The sequence below is a fragment of the Gracilinanus agilis genome, chromosome 5, assembly GCF_016433145.1.
Source record: "Gracilinanus agilis isolate LMUSP501 chromosome 5, AgileGrace, whole genome shotgun sequence".
NCBI classification, from domain to species: domain Eukaryota; kingdom Metazoa; phylum Chordata; class Mammalia; order Didelphimorphia; family Didelphidae; genus Gracilinanus; species Gracilinanus agilis.
This window is the reverse complement of record NC_058134.1, coordinates 110,739,724-110,762,239: the sequence shown is the minus strand read 5'-3', so window position 1 is coordinate 110,762,239 and position 22,516 is coordinate 110,739,724. Positions and strand designations below refer to the sequence as shown.

The 22,516-nt window shown below is 36.5% G+C and overlaps 1 protein-coding gene across 4 annotated transcripts in view; it reads left to right on the top strand.

The window, feature by feature from the left end:
* The first annotated feature begins 811 nt into the window (after positions 1 to 811).
* Positions 812 to 22,516, top strand: part of LOC123249702 (putative RNA-binding protein Luc7-like 2) — a 77,193-nt gene continuing 55,488 nt past the window's right edge. The window contains exons 1-3 of one of the 4 annotated variants that reach the window (XM_044678833.1): positions 1,482 to 1,521; positions 3,949 to 4,046; positions 20,393 to 20,487. In XM_044678833.1, the coding sequence (XP_044534768.1) occupies positions 1,520 to 1,521; positions 3,949 to 4,046; positions 20,393 to 20,487 (195 nt within the window). In that variant the 5' untranslated portion in view covers positions 1,482 to 1,519. Of the gene's footprint in view, positions 950 to 1,481; positions 1,522 to 3,948; positions 4,047 to 18,478; positions 18,577 to 20,392; positions 20,488 to 22,516 lie in introns of those variants that run through there. The other 3 variants (XM_044678834.1, XM_044678836.1, XM_044678835.1) reach the window with 3 other exon arrangements.

Here is a 22,516-nt window from a genome sequence, read left to right as displayed (position 1 = left end):
CCCTGAGGCTTGAAGAAGGGTTTAATGGATCCCATCCAATATCACTGTCCCCGGCACTAGAAATTTACCCAGGAAGAGGTAAGAGCTAAACTGCATTACACCAGAACCACATTCTAAACCTAACCTAGGCGGTCGACCTTTTCTCTACTTTCGAATCGGGCTAAGCCCCAGGACACACTACTTTGCTATGAAAAGAGCTTACTGGCAGCATACTTAGCAAGAGACTGCAGCCAGAAAGCCACGAAGACTTAGAGGGCCGGATAAGATAGGAACCCTAAGGGCAGTTCCTTGCTCAAGTCATCGAAAACAAGAATACTCGCGAGAGTTCCGGAAGAGAAGGCCACGTGCACGCGCCCTAGAGCCGTTAGGGTGGAACGCCTCCTCGGTGGGGGCGGGCAGAGGTACTGCGGTTGAACGCCAGTTGGTGGAGTCCCCGCGGGAAACGAGCAAGCGCGAGGAGCGTGCGCGCTCATGTAGGCGGCGACGGTGGCGGCGAGCGGCGGCGTCAGCTCCAGGAAGGGGGGGGGGGGGGTTGACGGCTTTTGTAGGGTGGCGGCAGCGGCGGTGGCGCCTTCCCTTTGGCCCGTACCGTTTCTGTGGCGGGAGTCGAACGGAGTGTGACAGAACGGGGGCTGGGAGCGGGGGTCGCTGACTTCTCCCGTACATCGAAGTGAGGAGGAGCCGCCGTCCGGACTCTTTTCCTTTACCCTAGTCCCCCGCCCCCTCATCGCACGCCCGGAGGAAGCGGCGGCGGCGACATCATCTCACCCAACCCTGTCCTACCCCCTTCCCCGCCCCCTAGCCCTAAGAAGTCCGGCTTGTGCCCTAGTTCTCTCCTCACCCCGCCCGATCGCCCGCTACGCCGCCGCTGCTGCTGCCGCCGCCGCCATGTCGGCGCAGGCCCAGATGCGTGCTATGCTGGACCAGCTGATGGGCACCTCCCGGGACGGTAAGCCACAGCCAGAGCCCTGGGGACGGGGGTAGAGGAGCGGGCTGGAGGTGGGAAGTAAGTGGAGAAAGGGGGGAGGGGAGCGGGCGAGCGAGCGGTATCTTGCCCTCGACCTGCCTAGTGCGCTAGGCGGACGAAGGAGACCTGGAGATTGGTAGCACGAGGTCCCCGCTCTCTCTTCCGCACCAATCCGGGGCCGGGTGGGGCGGGCTGAGGGCGGTGATCAGATGATTGGCGGGAGCTGCTACCAATGGTACGAGGCGGGGTCGGGCCCGGCTGTAGAAAGACGAGAAATCGGGCATATTTCTTGATTTACTTTAGACTAGGGGACTTGAGTTTCCCGAGCACAACTCTTAAAGACTTTTGCTTTGCTGCAGAGGTTCCCCAATAGGTCGGTTCACTACAGAACACACTAGCTGCCTCATTCGCACAGGTTCCGGCCCCTGTGGTGAAGAACTAGTTCCCCACCAGGGAGCCCAGTGATCATTCTTCGCGGCTTCCCTTCTGGATTTCGACTGGCCGAGAAACTCCATTCTTCCCTAGTCCTAAGGAAGGCTACTCTTTTCTTAGATGTAAGACAAAACCTCTGATCAGCGCCTTAGCCAGGCACTCTTCTACATGGCAATATCCATTTTTGGAGAAAATCTGACCCAAACCATGGTTTCGTGAAGCGAGTGGGTTTGGTCCCATTTTGTGACAGATTGTCGAGGTCAATTTTTCCAAGAGACCTCCATTTTGTTGACGGACAAATTAGTAACAAAAGTAGCTGAACTACTTTATCCAGTTGAAGTTAACTATTTTGCACGTGCCCCAAATTTAAGCAATTTAAAAACTTGGTGCCAAAGTGACAGAACTCTGTGGGAGAGAGGGACTTTTAAGTTAGAAAAACATATGTACGGAGACCAGCTTAATGCTGACATCTCTTGTAAAAAATTTCTAACCCAAAAGGTGACATACTGTTTGTTTGTTCAAATGTAATCATTTATCAGTAATGTGTCCTCAAATCGTATTCAACTTTTTTAAGCAAATGCATGTGAAAATAAGGTATCATGAATATAGTGTACATTCTTTTACCTGCTTTATTTTCATTTCTCAATACCAAAACAAAGTTCCATTAGATGATTAAATTATTTGATTCGAAATTAAGTAATGCTATATTATTCTTTACTACAAAATATCTTGGATAAAATAAAAGCAATTTCCCCATACAACCTAGTTTTATATAATAGTTTTTTCTTTCATTTAGGATATATTTTAAAAGAACACTGCCCGATTTTACAAGCTCAATATTTGTTGTCGTTATTTTTTGTTTTTATTTTCTCTCAAAATCATAACTTTGCAAATTTAATTTTTATAAAGGCATTGAAAGACTTGTAGGCCTCACATAATACAAACAATTTTATCAAGTTAATTTCAGAAGTGTGCTCTTATGGAGGGGGGAGAAGTGAATTTTGTGTTATATATTTAAATTATTTTTAAAATTATGTTTTTAATATGTGAAAATGCAAAATACTTTTTAGTTGCAAGGTAATAATTATCACCTTGTTGATAGTTTATGGAAATACAGGGAAACTATTTTGTAACTGTTGCTTTTCAGTTGAAAGAGATACCTGGAAGGATCTTACTTTTGAAAAATCCCATTTTAAAGCTAGTGTATTAATAGAAGTCATATTCAATAGTTCCACTTAAAGAAATAAATGAATTCTTTCAAATTCACTTAAGCACAACAAATCTTAATCCTAATGCAATTTAGCAAACATTAAGCATTTGTGTATTGAATTTTTGTATCCCTTACATGGGTAGTATTTCTTTACTATACATTCTTGAGGTTTAGAGCCTTAATCTTACAAAAATTTCTGTGACAAGCAGGTGTATATAAAGATTAAAAAACCCAAAAAAGCCCAATTTACAACACAACCAATTTAATGTGGCTATGATTGTTCTGCAGAAATGTAGCCATCTCTAACCCCACTTCAATTTATGTAGTTTACTTTTTCCCTTTTATTATTTTTGCCTCATATTTGTAGATTTTAACTTTGTTCATATTTTTAAAATCTACAATGCGCCCAGTACATAAACGTGAACATAGACTTTCCAGAAAAGTGAAATGCTTTATTTTCATTTGAAGTGTTTTCCTTTTGTTTATGCAAGTTTTGGATTAAAACAGCTATTCCTCCTTTCCTCATTATAGCCCCTTTGTATGGGGCTTTTTGTGTTTTGATAGTCATGATTCCAGACTAAGTAATTGGGATTTTTTTTTTGTAGCAATCAACCTGAAGTTATACCAAACACGGTCCTGAAAAACACTATGTAACTTGAAACCATGTATCTGGAGGCATTAAGTTTATCAATTTAATTGGTAGTGGGGGAAACAAATGCAACTTACAAAAAACATTACCGGGTCTCCTGGAGGTGGGATAGAGAGAGACAAAAGTACTGAGAGGGAAAGGGGCTGCAGAACAGAAGGGGGGCTTAAGGTGAGATCTGTTCCCTTTAATCATAGAAATTATGAAATTACCTTGGGAAAATGGGACCCAAGGAGGAAAAGAACAACTATATTCTACCTTAGTGAACCCATCTCTTAATAAGTTCTGGATGGTAGGACCCCAGATTAGGTTATGTTGAGCATTGTACTTTGTTTCCTTCTGCTCTACTAGTTTAATTTAGATTAACTAGTTCCTTAAAACATACACATACTCTTAGGTGTGTATAAACATATTAGTTCTTTACACTTGACTCTGAAATCATTAAATATGGTCATCAGATTCCAAAAATCTTATTTGAACTTTTCTGGGAAAGAGGATTTTGATTTGGGAGGAAGAAGGTAGAGGTACTTTTGAGTTTGGGTTATTTCCTAGAGGTCTGGTCTAGTTTTTGTGCTGTACAAGAACACATTGGGTATTGGGGGGAGGAGAAGGGAGGGGAGAAAAAGTAAAGGGATATCTTACCAAAAGGTAAGAGGGCCAAAGACAAACTGCCTTCTTTGCAATTTTGCCTAGGGCCCTGGTGGTGGCAACTGCCTGTGTGCCACTGAAAATCATCTTGGTTCCTAGGTTACGATGCCTGACATACTGCATAAACGAAAGCAGGGTACCGCGTGAGTTGAAACATTGGTCACTTTATAAAGTGGGTTTACATGAACCAGTGTAACTGGGGGTCCAGCTGTATTTGGATTTTTTTAATAAGGCATCATGGGCTAGTGAAAAAAGCATTGGTCTGAGAATCAGAAGACCTGATTTTCTAGTCTAGGCATGACCCCTAATTGTGACCTTGGGTAAGTTTAACCTTTCTGCCTCTAGTTAAAAAAATCTAAAATGGGAAAAGTAATATACTTCCTTTTTCTTTCACTGAATATTGAATGATACATGTAGCATGTGTATTCTGAGTTCTTTGGAAGATAAGTACTATATATAAATCTAAAATGTTACTGTTTTTTTTCTTCAGTACAAAACTTTTGTAAGTCCTTGTACCAAGAGTCTCTTATTCTGTGCTAGTCTTCCTGTACTAATGGAAGGGAGGAGGAATTGTATATAGTATTAAAAAACCAAATAAAAAGTTAAATATTATTTTTGCCCCAGTAGATTAACTTTCTAATTACATTCTACTTGAATTCATGTTTAAAATACTTGTATTTCCAGTTGGTGGTGGAAAGCCTGTGGGTAACAGGTGGAAAGCAGGATTTAAAAATATTTTTGAAGAGTGAAAATGCAAATATTGTACAATTGTCTAAATAACAATTGAATGTCCTCTAGAGGGATCCAATATCTATGATCTATATCAGAGGCAATATGATATAAGGGAACATTAATCTTAGAAGCTTGATTACTAGCTTGATTTGGGTAAGTTAGCTCCAAGTTGTGGTTTTCCTATCTGTATTATATAGATAACTTATTTCACAGGATGGGGCAGCTAGGTAGCACAGTGGATAGCTTGCTGGGCCTGGAGTCAGGAAGATCTGAGTTAAAAATCCAGGCTTAGACGTTGACTTAGCTCTGTGACCCTGGGAAAAACACTTAAATCTGTTTGCCTCAGTTTCTTCATCTTTGAAATGAGCTGGAGAGGGAAATTGCAACCACTCCAGTATTTTTGCCAAGAAGAGCCCAAATGAAGAGTCAGAACCAACTGAAACAATTTAACAACAAAACATTAGTGTTGTGAGTATTAATTGAGAAAATAGGTAGGAAAGCTTGAAACACCATTCATCTATTCTATAAACAATAGATTCTAGATAGGTATACCTGGAGAGATTTCATTTGTTCAAAGCACCTGTGCCAAAGAGACAGAACTGAGGTTTCCTTGGTTCTTCATCCAGAGAGGTCTAAGGATGAATCAATAACAGTCTCAGGGTGTTTAGACTGAAATGGCCTCTGGGGGGCTTGCCAAGAGGTCTTTGCCTGACTTGCATTAACCTTATAAAAATTAAGTAAATCTTGTTGGGAAGAGACAAGGTTGTTCATAGTGTACCGTATTGAAGGTTCTAAATCCCTTAATGTTGTATGTTTGTAACCTTTGGATGAGCCCATAAACGCTGGAGAATTCTTTGAAGGATAGGAGATTAGAAGATATTTTCCTTCACACAATTCTCTTCACCCAGATAACCCAATTAAATTTTGATTTTGATATCAGGTTTCAGAACACCCTAAGTTATAGGGCATGATCTGGGAGGAAAATGTTCCTAAACATCTGAAACCTATAGATAACTGAAATTTAATTTCTCAAAATTTTATTTGTATTTAAACACACCTTTCCTTTTTGAGGGGAATCTTTCAAACATGTCCTTTACATGTCCCTGCCTTTGTAATAATAACAACCCTTTCTTGTTTTAAGAGATCGTTGCTGCGTGTGCAGATATAAATAGAAATCTATGTGAGAGGCCATCAGGTTAAATAAACATTGTAAAATGTTGATAATTTAACCTTGTTTTTAATTATTTGCATAATTTAAAAAATATAGGCATTTCATAATGTCCATTTTTATATAACATAGCTGCCTTTATACAAATCCAGTTACTATATTTTAGACAAATGCCACTAAAAAGTATCATCTTTGTTTTCATTTTCAGTGTCTCTAGTTTGTTAGGTCTCAAAACATGATGTCTTGTGTTTTTTTTTTTTTTTCTTAATGTCTCTAACACAATTACCTAGCTTCTTTATTAGTTTCAACATCTTGTGTCAGTGATGGTGAACCTATGGCATGGGTGCCAAAGATGGCACACAAGTGTTCTCAAAGGGCACTCAGCCATTCTCCCTTCCCAGCCCTCACCCCCTGAGTTGGTTACTAGAAAGGCAGAGGGACTGGGTAGAACTGTTCCCCTCCCTCTTTCCACAGTGCCTGATGACATTTTTTTCACATCCTCTGCCCCTCCTCCCAGCAGCCTAATGGGAGCGCTTTCTCCCGTGTGTGTGTGCGTGCGTGTGTGTGTGTGTGTGTGTGTGTGTGTGTGTGTGTGGCATGGCACTAGGTCTCTGGAGGGGGGCCAGCATAGCACTTAGTTTGGTGGGTTGGAGGGGCAGGGCTTGGCACTCCATCTCTAAAAGTTTTGTCATCAGTGTCTTATGTCCTTTGTGTATTGTTTGTGGTATGTAAAGGATTGCCTTTCATCCATTAAGGGATTTGACTTGGTTTATTTAGGGGATATTTCACTGACAAACTTAAACATTTTTTAAAATTAGAAGGCATTTCCATAAATATGACACTAGAACCCTGGCATTTTTCTAAAGTCTTCCTTACTGTCTTTTAGAATTCCAGGCATATACTACATTTAAAATTGTATGTCTGATATTATGAGTTTGAAACTCTTACATAACTTGTATGCTGGATCAACTTTTTCATAAAACTGTTCTGTAATAATATTTCATATTCTGAATGACACCCTGATCCATAGGTTGAATTAATGAACAGACAGAAGAATGTTAAAATAAAACCTGACAGTAGCTGTGTCCTCGAGGTGAGCTCTACAGTTGTCTAGCAATAGAATAGCTTTGCTAGCTTCAGGTAAGCCCTTGGTTCTGAAATGTTCCTTTATAATAGTTATCAAAAGATGATTGAGCCCATCAGAAGACATCTTTGACCATCTCTTTATTTTCATAGTACTAACAGTGGATAAAACTGCAATGAATTTGTTAGCTCTTGGAGGATGTCTTATAGGAATTACAATAATCTGTGACATACGTGATAGTAGACTCTAAACAGCTGCTGAATTAGGTGGTTAGCTAGAATTTTATGGAGGGATAATTAAGTTAATACCAGGCAGTTAACCAGGGCTAGGGTACATGCAACCATTAATGTCAAAATAATCTATGGGTGGATACTTTTGAGGGATTAGGTGGACAGCACACCTCTGAAACTTAGAAGATTCAGGATTGTTATATCAACAAACAGGAACAGAACAAGAAAAAATAAAGACGCTGACTGGAGCCACCACTGGTTTCAAGAATTGGGACAGCAGGAAGCTGACTTTAGAGTATAGAACCAAAGATAATCTTTAAGGTTTCAGGGATTTTATATAGTTCCTGTGGAGACAAACAAATCCCACCATAATCAACTCAGGCTGAGTAGTTAGAATCATCTGGCTTTTGTGGGGGCAAGTTCTAGGTTTTTGCTGACTGGAACTTGTACCACTAGCCACATACAAGATTGCGTCATTCTGTTTTTAGTCTACTTAAGCCTAGGAACAAATGGAATATTATTGTTCTCCAAAGGAAGACAAATATGAAGAATTTAGAGAATTGTATGAATTCTTGCAGACTTGGGGCGGGGGGGGGGGGGGACCAGCATACACAATAACTACATGGTGTAAGCGAAGAAAATACTAAAAGGCAACAAAATTTAGTTCAAATGCAACAATGTTGGTTCAAAATTATTAAAGTTAAAACATATCCTTTCTGTTGAATGGTAAGCTACAAAAATGGAAAGGGACATGAATTGTCAATTGAAATAACCAAAGTAGGCAGTTAGGTTAATTTTTTAATGGGGGAATACTTTGGGGAAACTTGATATAATGCCTATAGTGTTGCATTTGGTACACAGTAGACTGTTTTCATCAATAGTATAAGTCTGTACAAACATGAGTTCTCTGTAAAAGGTAAAAAACCAACCCAAAACTTAATTCGGTATTTTTATGTTTCACTTGGAAAGACTGTAGGTTTGCCATACTGACCTAGGCAGTCTAGGAGTGAGATGGTAGAAGAAAGCGAAACTCCTTAGCAGATTTCCTCACTCCCCATCCTCTTCAGAAAATGGAAATACCGACGAGAATACATATGACTAAACCCACATTGAAATATAATAATGGTCAAAGCAGAGCGCCAGTTATAGTAAAATAAAACAAATTTTGCGGATCAGTTATATCTGCTACTTAAAGTAATAGAGATAGAATAACAAACCATATAACATATCCTCAAACACTTTTTCAAAGGGATGAATATTTTTTAAAATATTAAGAACTGGTACTAGCAAGAAAATCACAAGACCAAATAAAATAGGAACTAGAAGAAATTAATCAAACATTTATTAAGCCCTTTTTGTATCCCAAGCATCACTTTAGTCATTTGGGCTACAAAGACCAAAAAGAAAAGAAATAATGCTTACTTTCAGGACCTTTTCATTTTATATTGTAGGGAAACAGCATGTGCATACATTTATGCAGAATAAATACAAGGTAGTTTAAATAGTTAAAGATGGCACTGGCAGGTAGGAAAGACTTTCTACATAAGATAGTACTTAAACTTGATCTTTTTTTTTTTAATGTGAACTTAATCAACCAACACAAACATTTTAAACTTTAAAGAATAGGGAAGAGGATTATAAATTATACATTTAAAAATATTCATATATGGCTTAATGAGGTCTTCACTGTTGTATTTGTTTTTAAGTCCTTACCTTCTGTCTTGGTATTAATACTATGAGAGAAAAGTGTCAAGGGTTAGGCAATTGGGGATAAGTGACTTGCCTAGGGTCACACAATTAGGAAGTGTCTGCAGTCAGGTTTTGAACCCAGATCCTCCTGACTCAAATCCTGGAGCTGTGCTGCTTAACTAGCTACCTTCTCTGCACATTAAAAAAAAAAAGTCTTATTCCATCATCTCAGCTCTCATAAAGACTATGCATAGTCTAGCAAAATAAATCAACACATTGGCCATCTGAGGATTCATGTCAGATTCTGTGCCTCTAGTTTCTCACCTACAACAGGAACTTGGAGTTATGTTTCAGCATTAGTCTTTTGTAGTCATTATTTGTGGCTGCTTTAGTCTTTCAGTGTTGTTTCCCTTCACATTTTTATGTAAATCATTCTCTTGGTTTTTCTTTTTTCACTCATACCAGTTTGTTTAGTCTTTCTGTAGTTCTTTGAATTTTTATTTATCATTTCTTGTGGTATAAAACCATTGCATTAATATGCCACAATTTGACTGTTCTCCAATTGAAAGGTACTTATTTTGTTTCTAGTTCTTTGCTAAAGCAAAAAGTACTGCTATTAATATTCTTGTACATATAAGTTATTTTCCTTTGTACTTGACTTCTTCAGAGATACCTATCTAATAGTATTTTTTTGGTGGGTCAAAGGTTATGTAGTTTTTGGTGTCTGGAGTACAGTTCCAAATTGTTTTCCAAAATGATTAAACTACTTCACAAAATAGCTCTATTAGCAGTTTGCCAGCCATTCCACAACTCCTGCAACAACTATTATTTTTCTCTTTTGGTGTCTGTCATTCTCGTGTGTATTAAATGAAATCTTAAGAGGTGTTTAAATTTCCACTTCTGTTATTATTAATGACTTGTAGCATTATTTTTCATATGAGAAACATCTGCTCAGATGCTTTGTTTATTTATCTAATGGGGAATTGTACTGTTCTTTGAATGGGGGATTCTATGAGGTGTAGGAATTTCATTCCAGGCATGAGGAATAGTCACTGGAAAGACATGGAGATAAGAGATAAAAGATTAGAGGGAAAAAAATGAGTCTAGAATTAAGATGTTTAAAAAAGATTGAGAGGAAATAATGAACAAAATGACTAATTAGGGAAACTATAGACAGAGCAGACTGAAAGCAAAAAAAGTAAACCATTTGTCAAAAAGTACAGAAGACTTAGATAACTAATTTTGCTCAAAAAATAATTTAGCATTGAGCTAATTAAAATCATCATAATAGTCACTATAATATTTTTTACTAGAAACCACTCATATTGAATGATTTTGTTCAGTTGTGAGCAATGCCAGTGGGTGCTTAACAGTTTTTCCCTTCCTAAATCTGGAAATAATTTAGTTTGCTGTCCTTTGGTATCATAAGTTGAATGAAATAATATTAAAAAGTTATTTTTCTCTTTTAAAGTTAGTACAACTTCTTTGTGCTTCGATTTTTTGCCTATTTTTGGAATCAATGTAGAATTAGTACTTAATTATGCTTTGTTTGATTGCTTCTCCATTCTGCTATACAATTGGACTGTATAGAATACCATCCTTAATCATGATCCTTAATCCATAATCATCTATATGTACATCTGAGAAATTTTCTGAGAAAATTCACTCCTATAGTATATATGCTACCTTTTAAGCATAATTCAATAATTGAGTTGTATATGATTTTTAGATTTCTTGAGAAGACCAAATTTCATAAAAGCACATTTTTGGGGGGTGGGTGGGGCTTCATTGTCTTCTACTCTTTCCTCTTTCTTGAGAGTTGGTGATGGCTAGAGTCTGTATAGTCTTTGTCTTGGAGGAATCTGCACTCCCAAAATTTGATGTGTTATGGTTGTGGGAAGATTTCTAAGTATTTGAGACCTCTCTGACTCACAGAGCACCTAGAGAAAAAATTATACGTAGATGGCAAGGGGAACAGGGAGGGTAGAAGTTAAACTGAGTCTGTGGCAGAATATAGCATGGATTGTTTATTCCAAGAAAGCATGCCTGAAACCAAAAAACTAGAAACTACAAATTGCTAAGATTTCTTTATCCTGCTCCCTTCCCATAGATCCTTTCCAGTCCCTTGTCAGCTTCCCCTGGCTATTTGGTGTATGTATGTGTTTTACTGTGGTCCTATCTGAAAACAGTGATGCCTTTATCCTCAGAGTCAAGTTGGAAGTTATTACCCTTGCATTGAATGTATCCTCAACATCTCCCCAGTCATAAATCATGAATTTGGAACTGTAAGTGATCTTGGATAATCATCTAGTCCAATCCCCAAATCTTAGAGATAAGGAAATTCTAGAGAGCTGAGGTGACTTGCTCAGTGCCTTTTCCATTATTACCATACTGATCTGCACTGTTCTAGATGTTCCTTTAGCTTTGGTGATGCTTTCTGTGGCATTTAAAATGTATTATATATTATGGTAATCTGTGGTGAGGCGGATTCAAGAAAAGAATAAGACATGATTCTTGTCCACACAAGGCTAAAAATATTAATTGGAGAGGAAACCCTAATACATTAAAAAAACTATCTTATTTTGATTCAGCGCTTTAGTAATACATTATAATAGCATTTTAAAGCTGCAGAGCATTTTACATATATTATCTAATTTTATTCTTAAAACTGTCCTGGGAGGTAGCAGAAGAGGGAACTGATAGATAGATGATTTGCCTAAGGTCACATAGCCAGTAAGTGTCTGAGGTACAATTTGATTTTAGATCATCATGACTCCACTGTTGCCCACTTGGTTGCCCCTATAGAATTAAGATTTCTACTGTGCTAACTTTTTTTGGGGGTGGGGTAAGGGAACAATATTTTTCTCACATTTCATTTCCCATTGTTTTCAGTCAAGTAATCATTAATTCCTTACTTTGTGCCAAGCATAGTGCCAAGCTATATTTATTTTATTTGTCTAGTAGTCTTTTGCCTTTTAATATTTTTCTTCTCGCCTCACTTCTCTTTACTATTTCTTCTGTGTTGGCTTTGACCTATAAAATACTGACTTTTATAGTCATCACTAATCAATGAGAGCTGCTTTTCCTGTTGACCAACTGAACTCTTTTCATTTGTTTGTACATAGGTGGTTCTTAAGGATCACATGATTTAGAAGGGACCATAGAAATCATTTGTATGTAATTCAAACCATTCCCTTTCCCCCATCTTTAAAGATGAGTAAACCGAGGCCAGTAAATCTACCCAATGTGACACAGATAGTAAGAAGCAGAGCCCTACTTTTTCCCCCCTAAAAACAAAAGACTGGTGTCATGGAAGGGTGACAAGGGGGTCACAGTGTACTGGTACCAGCGTCCTAGTAGCTGTAGGTCTTTGTTGTCTCAAGGAGTAGTTAGTAGATCTGGGATTCCAAACTAACTCTTACAATAGCAGATTCAGGAATCTTTTTGCTACACTATTTTGCTTAATGTCAGGTTTGTGTTTTTTTTTTTTTAATTTTTTTATAGTTGGCTAAATTAATTCTGAAATTTAGAGTAGCTCTGTCAGATCAACAAAAATTTTAGATCTATCAAGTTCAGAGTGGTACCCTTGGGAGTAGGGATGGTAGGGATGGTAAGGATCAGTGACGTAATCTTTTCTAAAGGAATCTAGTTGGAGAGATATACTTCTATTATTGACACAATATAAATGAAAATAGAATACTATAAGTGGAAAGTTCTAGTATGCTACAAGAGGTAGAGATCAATACCATTTCAGATCATTGACAAAAACTTCAAGGAGGAAGAGTGACATTGGAAGTAAATGTTGAAGGATGGACAAGATTTCATAAGGAAAGGAAGATTCTGTGAGCCTATAATTCTGTGCAAATAAGCACCAGAAATATTCAAGGCTAAAAATTCATACTATCCAGCCAGCCCTTCTTGGAGAAAGTACATCACACAATGTATCTTTAAAATTGTACTTGCTATTTTAGTACCACAAAGGGGGACATAAGTGTAGTCTCTAGAAGTCTTCTACTGGCATCCACCTCCATCAGTGCCCATGTACTTTTGCTTGTGTAGGGTTAACAGATGTGGAGTGCATTGTAAGGTAACATTTTTCTAATTTTGCCATCCCTATGTCTCTTGTATCTGCCCCTCCTTTCTTTCATGGATATATTGAAATGGGCAAGGTAACTTCTGGTTATTTTGCTTATTAAAATTTTCATTTTGAATTTCAGTCCCATAGAGTTCTGAGGATCTTTTCCTTGTAATAACTGGAGTAGCTTAGTTACTAGTTATCCTAGAAATAGCATGAATTAATAGTATATATTTATAATTTATTAATCAAGAAGTATTAAGCATCTCTTTATGTGACAGATATTATGCTGAATACTTGGACTATAGATACAATATCTAGGACTTTGAATACACTGAATGTGAAGAGGATAACATTACTGAACTGTCTGAAATTTTATACTCTTGTTTGAAGGAAAAAATAGTTGAACTACTAAGAGTTCTGGATTTAGAGTGAGAAGTAGTTCAAATCTTGCCTCTACTACTACTTTTTTTATTTTGGGTAAGTCATTACATTCCTCTTTGGTGACTCAGGTACTGTATCTTTGAAATGAGGGGATTTGCTTAGATGCTTTCTCAATTCCTTTCCAATCTTAATTTATGATCCCTTGAATCTATCAAAAGATGAGCCAGTCTCCCATGGTTTATGAGTCTTCCTCTGCATATATACTCTCCTTATGTGTATGCATATTTACACAGTCATATATACAAACATTGCTTTCTATAATGTGCACCTAAAAATGAGACTAAATAAAATACTTAATAAAAACCCAATAAACAATATTTAAAGCTAATGTTATGTTTTTGCAGCTCAAATATCAGTAGCAGCACTTCAAAAAATTCCAGAGTAGATCCCTCTTGAAAAAACCCTAATTATAAGTTGAAAATAAGCCAGTATGAACAAGGATGAACAGAACATGCATGGCAGTGGAGTGATTTGGAGTTGGATGAGGTTAATTTTGAGTTGTAAATTTTTAATAGTGGGTTGGTGGAATAGGGTAGAACTGACCAGGATTCAAGTTCAGCTTGATACTGACTGGCTACATGAAACTGAGCCAGCAGTTTAACCTTCTAATGCCACAGGCAGCTCCCTAGAATGTAAGTTGCAGAACAATTGTAGTTCTGCTAGAAACTTCCTCCACTAGAGAAATCACAAGTCTGAACTAAAAAAAATTTGATGGGACTTTAAAGAAATCAGGGTAGGTAGGGAAAAAGTAGGATATAAATAATAAATCATTTGAATTTTGTTTTGAGTAGGTCAGAGTTAGAGAAAGGTTGAAGAATAGGTAGGAATGTGGAGTATGGAAATTGATTGAGGTTAGATGGTTAATGTAGTTAAATTTCTAATAATTCATCTCTAGTTGTAGTTCTGCCTAAAGACAAAAGGCTGTACCACATGTCTTTCAAAGTCTCTTCCAGTCTAGTTATTCAATTAAAATTGTGGAAACAGAACTACAGAAGTGGAAAGACAGAAGAAAAACAACTGCTTGAACACATGGGCTGAGGTGGACATGATTGGGGATGTAGACTCGAAACTACCACACCAATGCAACTAACAACAATTTGGAAATAGGTCTTGATCAAGGACACATGTTTAAACCAGTGGAAAATGTGCATTGGATATGGGGGAGTGGTGAAGGGGGGATGAAGGAGAAAGTAAAAACAATGAATCATGTAACCATGGAAAATTTTTCTAAAAAAATAAAATATTTAAGTCTTAAAAAAAAATTGTGGAAACTGATCAAAGACTTTAATGGAGACCCCTCAAATTACGATCAGTTGTCAGTTGAAAAGATGAATAGGAGAGAAGTTCTCTACAGCTATGTTTTTTGTATGTGAAAGTGATTATCTTAGATATACTTTTTCTTCCCATTTAAGCCAAGTTCCTGTCTTATTGAATGAGTGGAGTGTTCCTCCTATCTTTCAAAGATGCCTTCCTAGAAAGGATCTTGTCTCTTCCATTCTCTGACTTCTAGGCAGGACTGTGCCAGAATCATTCCTAAAGCTTTTTTTTTTACTTATGACATTATTTAGGTGATAGAAAATTGTATTGAAGCAATTAAAATTGGTTCTACATGAAAATCAGAGGTAGTTGAGCCAAACATTTGAGATAAAAAGAAGCAGAACTCACCTCCCTGTTTTTTCTACACTGTCATTTTAAAGGTGTGGGTTGGGAACAAGGGAGAAAACAGTATTTTCCACTAAGCAACATGAATGCAGAAGGAGGTGTGTATTGAGTCCTATTCTAGATTTCTCTGCTCATGTTTCTGTTCATATTACCATAGAGCCAGCTCAGTTTAACGAATGAGGGGATAGAGAAAGGCAATGGGATCAGATAGATCTAGGAGATGAAGGGAGGAAGTATATGTTCACCTGAGTCTCAGTTTCCTAAATTAGTATGTTGAACTAGTTGTGTTGTATGATTGTAAGACTGTTCCCCATGTTCTTGTGTAGGCTATGGGCAAAAATAGGAGCTCATGTTTTCAAACAGGAGCAGGATTATCCTTCCTTGTTACTTTCTAGTTGATGAATTTCAGGTGATGTGGCAGAGATAATTTTTTTTAAAAGGGGGCAACTTGGGAAAGATTGGGATGGCAAATTCAGTCAGCAGATCCTACACTGACCTAAATTCCCTTTCCTAAGGCAGTCCCTGGTAGGAGGAAAGGGAAAAGAAAGTTGTTGGGCTCCCAGCACCAGAAAAACTTGTGATGTGGATGTCCTGTGCAGGAGAAATCTTAGTATTATTGTGCTGAATTTCCAACATACTTGTGTAACCTAAATAGTTATTTAACATTTTTTCTGTAAAATGAAGGAGATTGAATTGTATATCAAAGGTCTTTCAGCTCAGAGTCTTTTTAGGATTGGACCTTGCTCCCCTTTAGAGACCTGTCAATGTAGAATTACCTCTTCCAAGTCATATTATTAGTTACATGAATACCAACCCAAGTTCTGTTGAATTGCTTGAAGACTTGACAGGTACTGGAGTGCATGCATGCTAAGCTTTGTGTTGTTTCCATGGTCCGCAGTTCTCTCCATGGGGAGAAGGAGAAGAGTTGTTTTTTTCAGTGGCATGGACTGAAATAATTTGATCTGTCCTTTGCCCTGAAATATCCTCATTTTAGGTAGTATCTACATAGCGTTAAACAGCTAGAAAATTATGGATCAAAACCAGATGCTTGTTTATATATAATGTAAAATAGTGTGTAGATGTTCACTGTATAAATCAATGTGTTTTCCTTGATAATTGGCCTTCCACTATTTGGCCACTGCTTCTCCCATCTTTTCCCCTACATAAGCTCTTTGCTTCAGACAAATCAATCTACTTATTCCCTGCATATATTCGTATTCCTACCTCCTTTCTCTTGTTTTTTACTTTGTTTTAATCATTTTTAAGACACCAGTTAAGTCGCATTCCCCTCCATCAAGCCTTTCCTAAACTGCCTGACCTTTGATAATCTCTAATTTCTCTTAAATCTTGTAGTGAATACTATCCATATCATTCTTTTAGAATTTACTCTATGCTTCCTTGCATTCTTATTTATTTAGATATCCTGCTTGCCTGGATAGTCTGTAAAGTTGTAGATGAGGTCCATAACTTAAACTTCTTTGTGTGTTTTAGACCCTAGCACATAGTTGGCTCTCAAATGACAATTTGGACAAAATTTTAGCATTAAAAAAGGATTAATTTATTTGATATTATGGACTTTTGCCCAGAAAATCCAATCTTCTTTCTGTTCATGGAAATGGTATTCCCCATACTCTGAAGTCCCAAGTTACATTGCTGTTTTTTCCTTTTGGTTGCAATGGAACCAGGAACAGCAACAACATTGTAAGCATCCTCTATGTAAGGCATTATGCCAAGTTCTGGAGAGATATAGAAAAAAAAGAAAACAATTCCTTCCCTCAAATAATTTTTTTTTCTGTTGAAAAGTTTCAGCATTTTATCTTTTCAAGATAAAGTATTTAAGGAGGAGAGAGAGAGAGAGCAGAAAAGGTTTCCCACATAGCACCTGAGTTAAGTCTTGAAAGAAGCTAACAGATTCTAAGATGGGAGAAGGCTGAGGGATAGTGCAGGGACATGGATTGGAGATGTAGTGCCAAGTGAGGGAACTTCAGATCCTTTGATGAGAACATATAGCATTAAGTGAAGGGAGAGTAAAATGGGAAGAGAAGATATCTACCTATGCATACATTCACAGAGGTGGGTTTAGGTAGAATAGAGCCAAAAGGGAAGCTTGAATTATTTTTTTAAATGATAGCGTTTTTAATGCTAGCAAATTTGACTGTGTTATTTACTTTGTTATAGCAAGTCATATATGTTAGAGTTTCAGGCTTAAAGCCTCCCTCCAGAGGGATAACTGTGAAGGCACAATTTTTAGACATTGCCTTGGGGGCACATATGCTTTGTCTAGGTTCTAAATGTAGTCTTTTTCCCCCTCCTTAAAAAAAATGGCGGCTATTTAATTTAATTATTGAAAAACATGGTTTGGGCCAGATCTTTGACTGAAACTGAATCTACTATCAGAACTTTTAAATTTTTTCAAAGCACTTTATTGTTTTCATCAGAACTCTACTTTCAGTGCATAACTTACAATAAATTCTCAAATACTGCATTTCATGGTAGTGTGGCTAATTTGTACTGTAATAAGTAAAACATAAATTTTTCCTTAGAAACCTCAAAATAGCAGTAAGCAAATGCTCATTTGCTAGATCAACTTTGTCTTATATTTCATACTGCTTCAAGTTTTATTTTGTTGCTTTATGAAACTTTTTGTATCCTTATAGAAGAGAGGTTAATATTTAATGCGTTAGTTCCATTTATCTTTTCAATTAGTATTTTTGAGGTATTCATGCATATGTAGTGCTAGACATTGACAAGAAATTACTTCTAAAATAGTTTTTGGTATTTAATGGCAGATCTTTAAAAAAAATCCTCACTGCATATAAGGCAGCTTTAATTCATAATTGAATGTTATAGTTTTTAAGCCAAAGGCAATATCCTAAAAGTAAATTTAATTGGATGTTGATGCCACTTAAACAAACATCAACATATTTAAGTCTTTTTCTTATTAGTAAAGTTATTATAAATCTTGATTCATGAACCCTGGCATCTAAATATCCCTGAGTTAAGCACAGAAAGAAGCTTGCTTTTAAAGTACTTACACAGTCTTAAATATAAGCATTGTTTTCTTCCTGAAGTATCAATACCTCATCTTAACTTGAATGTAGATTTTGAATACTAATTTGTTTCTTTGCTGGTCTGTAAAATGCCTGTGTGACAGAAGCAGCATTACCATTGTGAATCTATTATAGTACTATTCCAACTTAAGCTAATAGGCTTTAATATCTCTGGAAGGGCTGGTGAAATAATTGTGCATGTGATTTTTCATTCCAGTTGACCTAAAGGGCAAGGATCTCTGGGCTCCAACCTGGGACTCCTATCTTTGGTTGGCAGAATTCTTATCTGGGGCTTTAGGTGGTTAAATCAGGATATCTTTTTAAAAACTTGATTTTGTTCACTTTTGTTTTCATATACGACAATCTTTACAGTCAACATGTACTTCTAGATGCTGTGTTGAAATTGCTGGCAGAGTCTATTTATTCTATACAAACTGAACAATCTGGCCCCTTGTTTTATTTATAAAGGTTCAATGTATCTATGCCTGCCTACTTCAATCTGCAAGGGAGTGTCAGAAAGGCCCCGCAATCGCCGAGCCGTGAGTTATCACTAACTTTTCAGATGTGTTAATGAATGTGGAACAAACCAGTTGTGTTTAAAAGGAAAAAAAAAAGGACCCCCAAAATAACCATTATTGTAGTAGCAGGCGTGAACACTAAAGGGATTAATCCAAATTGTGGGTATTAAAAATAACCTATTAAAACAAGAGACTAGCCTCTAGAAAACCTATTGTTGAACTGCTCTGAAGCCATCACTTTAGCCTGTGAATTACTAGTCTTGACATTGATATAAATGGTTTGCAAATAAGTATTTTGTTAAAAGTTTGGTTATCCAAGTTAAAAACAATTTGAACAAAATCTAGCCCATCTGAAATGACAAATGTTTAGTTGCCTTTAAATAAACAGTTGTTACCTTCAAAATTAGATTATATAATGGGGGTCAAGGCAATGAATTAAAGAATCTTATTTTGCTATTTAGATATAAAAATACAATAATTGGGATCATTGAATCATTTCATAGATGAAAGTTACTAGAATGGTCCAGGCGCTATGTGAAGTGGATAGGTATTTATGTTAATAATCATAAAATGTATCCACCTTCTTTAAAATACTTTAAAAGCTTTAGGATAATAAGAAGAATGACAAACTGAGTTTGGATTGTTTGGCCCCAACAGTTGCTCTTGCTTCAGTAATTCACCAGTAGGTTTTCACTTATCAGTGATGCTACCCAGATTATTAGAATTTAAGATTTAAATAATTTTCTCAGGGCTTAACACTCTGTATCTTCAGAGAAAAATGCCTTAGGAATGAACTCATTTCCAAAAATGGAATGCAGTACTGAAAATTCCATTATGGTTTTTTTCTTTTTCCAAGGAAATAAGTTTCTTTAATTAACTGTAACATCTGCACTTTATATTATTAAAACTAAAGTTGCCCACCTGATTCTTAGATGGATTATTAAACTTACAATTGGACATCCATATTTGGTAAGCAGGTGATGCTTCTGCTGCTGTAGGAAGTGCAGCTTATCAACGAGAAGACAGAATGAATTTAAATGTTTCCAGCTTGGCATTGTAGAGCACGGGAGTACATAAACTCAGTGGTATGGGGCCTTTGGAGGCTTTTTAAATGATGTTGAATTTAGGCGATGTACCTTTGTTTGACTGGTGTGTAAGTACTTCTTCCAGGTTTGTACACTCTTAAACACATTATTCTACCCTCTCTAACCCCACCCCCCCTCCCCAGCAGCAAAAGGGAGACACTGCAACTGGAACAAAATAGTGGAAGAAATGGCGGCTTGGGGTTCAGTGGGGATTCGCAGTGTGTATGCAATGTTTGCAAGATTTTTTTTTTTTTTTATGTTTTGCAATCTAATGTGAAAGATTTTTAAAATCAGTGTTTAGTGTTGAGAAGACCTTTAACACCATTTAATAAAAGCTATTCTAGTGGTTATGCCACTCACTCTGTGACCTTGGGCAAGTCATTTAATCTTTCTGGCCTCAGTTACCTCATCTGTAAAATGAGGGGGTTGGACTAATGATCTCTAAGGTCCCTTCCAGCTCTAAATTCTGATTCTATGAGGTGTACCCTATTTATTATAATGCATTGCTTTTCCAACTTTGATTTTTTTTGAATTACATTTTCATTAATTTATATTGGAACTGCATGTTGTCCACTATAGTTTGCATACTTAAATAATTTCTGGCACAGGGCATTATGTAAATCAACTTATAAAGGGTTAGTTTTTACCTTCTTATATGTGTACATACACATAAAAGGCTAGCAAAAGTAGGGTTATCAGAAAATAAATGCTTTCCAGTTGTCTAACCTTAGGTGTTACTTCCTATATTACAGGAGACACTACCCGCCAGCGAATCAAATTCAGCGATGACAGAGTATGCAAGAGTCACCTTCTCAACTGCTGTCCTCATGATGTTCTCTCTGGAACTGTATGTATTTCTTAACTTTATGCTTGATTATTTAGTGATAATGAAAATAAATCAGTTTCTAGAATTGAACCTTCAGTACAGTAATAGGTATAGTGATATATCTCTTCATAACCTTTTTATGATATTGGCATCAGAGAAGAACAGGATTAATGCTTGTTAAAGGCTGTCTTTCAAGTCAGTCTTACTTTATGTAGTTAAATTTCAGTGTATATAACTCTGATATGTGGTATTTATAAATTGGTAACTTTATTGAAATTAATTTTTGCCACATTCAGTTTTACAATTTATAATTATTTTCTCTTCTTCCTGATCATTCAAAGAAATTTATTTGGAAAATAGCTAATCATTAAAATATCATATAGTAATTGCATTCTAATTCAGAAATCTAAATATGAATTTAAATTGTTTCTTAGGCATTCTAATCTTGTTAAAACTTTATAGTAAAAAGTATACTTTTTTCATTAAGAATGATATACTTAGATGGTTAAGTCACAGTGGGGAAAATAGGTTGCTATGCACCTGATTTTCTGCAATGAGTATTTTTTTAGTTGAAATGTGGATTATTCCCAATAATTGACTTTTTCTCTAATACTTTATAACATTGGTGTGATTTTTGGATGATAATTCAGTTGTTGAATTTAATTCAACAAACATTTATTAAGTGCCCACTATTTTAATTAGTTGTGGTAGACCAAATGATAACTGAACCATTAAAAAGAGGTAGGGAATTCCTGACATTTAGAGATTATGCCAGTTGTTGAGGTGACTACTCGGGCTTCTTTTGAGGGTGGGAAAAATGACTTTCCTCAGTATGCTACATCTCATAGTGTAGGATGTTGAACCCTGCACAACTTTCAGCTCATGCAAGTCTAGAATTTTTGATAGCAGCCGTGAAGAAGAGACTTATTTTCTTGTTGATTCTTGGCTTTAAGTTGTCATAACAAATGGGCCAGACCCCACTTTGGAAAGATTAAAGGAAGGGCATGAAAAAACCGTGGATATTGGATATGTGCCCAAAAGATAGACCTCTTAATTTTCCTGTGATGGAAGACAAATAGGTTTTTTAAAAAAGAAAGTTTGTATTTTTCATATGACAGTGTTTTAAAATTAATACTATGCAATGTGAAATCTTGTCAGTTTTTTAGTAAGATAGACTATATTCACCTTCATTTTCCATTTAGAACTTTAATTTAATTTAATAGGTAGATATCTTCAGAATTTTCAACAGCTTTTTTCCAACTTATAGTTACAAAAATGATAATTTAAGTTTTAATTTAAAAAGGGCTAAATGATGTATCTTATTTTTAATTCTTTATTTTATAGAGATCCATGCCGAGTCTTACACTTAATATTTTGAATAATCATGAGTTAGTTGATTACCCTGAGGCATAGTAGTAATGCCATAAATGATTACCTTACATCTCCATAATGCTTTACAGTTTACAAAGCATTTTTACATACATGTTCTCATTTAATCCTCACAATAACCTTATGGCATGATCAGGGCAGACATTATCTCCATTCCATAATTTATAAAATCTTTAAGGCTCATGAAGTTAGTGAATGATGAGTCTAAGAGAAAAACTTCTCATGAATGGAGCTCTAGTTTATTTACTCTTTGAACATTCCCTGATGATGAAGGTTTATGAGATTAAGTATTCAATACTTTTTTTTGGCATGTTGTAGAGTTTAAGGTGGAAGGGATTTGAGAGGTCATCTAGTCAAACATCCTCAATTTTACAGATGAGGAAAACATGAAACCCAGAGAGGTTTAATGGCTTGCCCCCATAGTCATACCATTTGATGACAGATCCAAAAATTCAGTGTTGGCCTGGCTACGGGAAGACAAAGTAGACAATTGATTGGTTACTGTGAATTGGCAGAGTGGTTTTAGAAGTCAGTGTGGAAATATTCAATAAATGTTAAATGATCTTGTTAAGCACTTGATCTTCTGACTCTGAAATTTAAAACTCAAACCCCAAGTTTGGATCAGTGACAGAATAAGAGGTAGAATGAAAGTGTTCTTGAT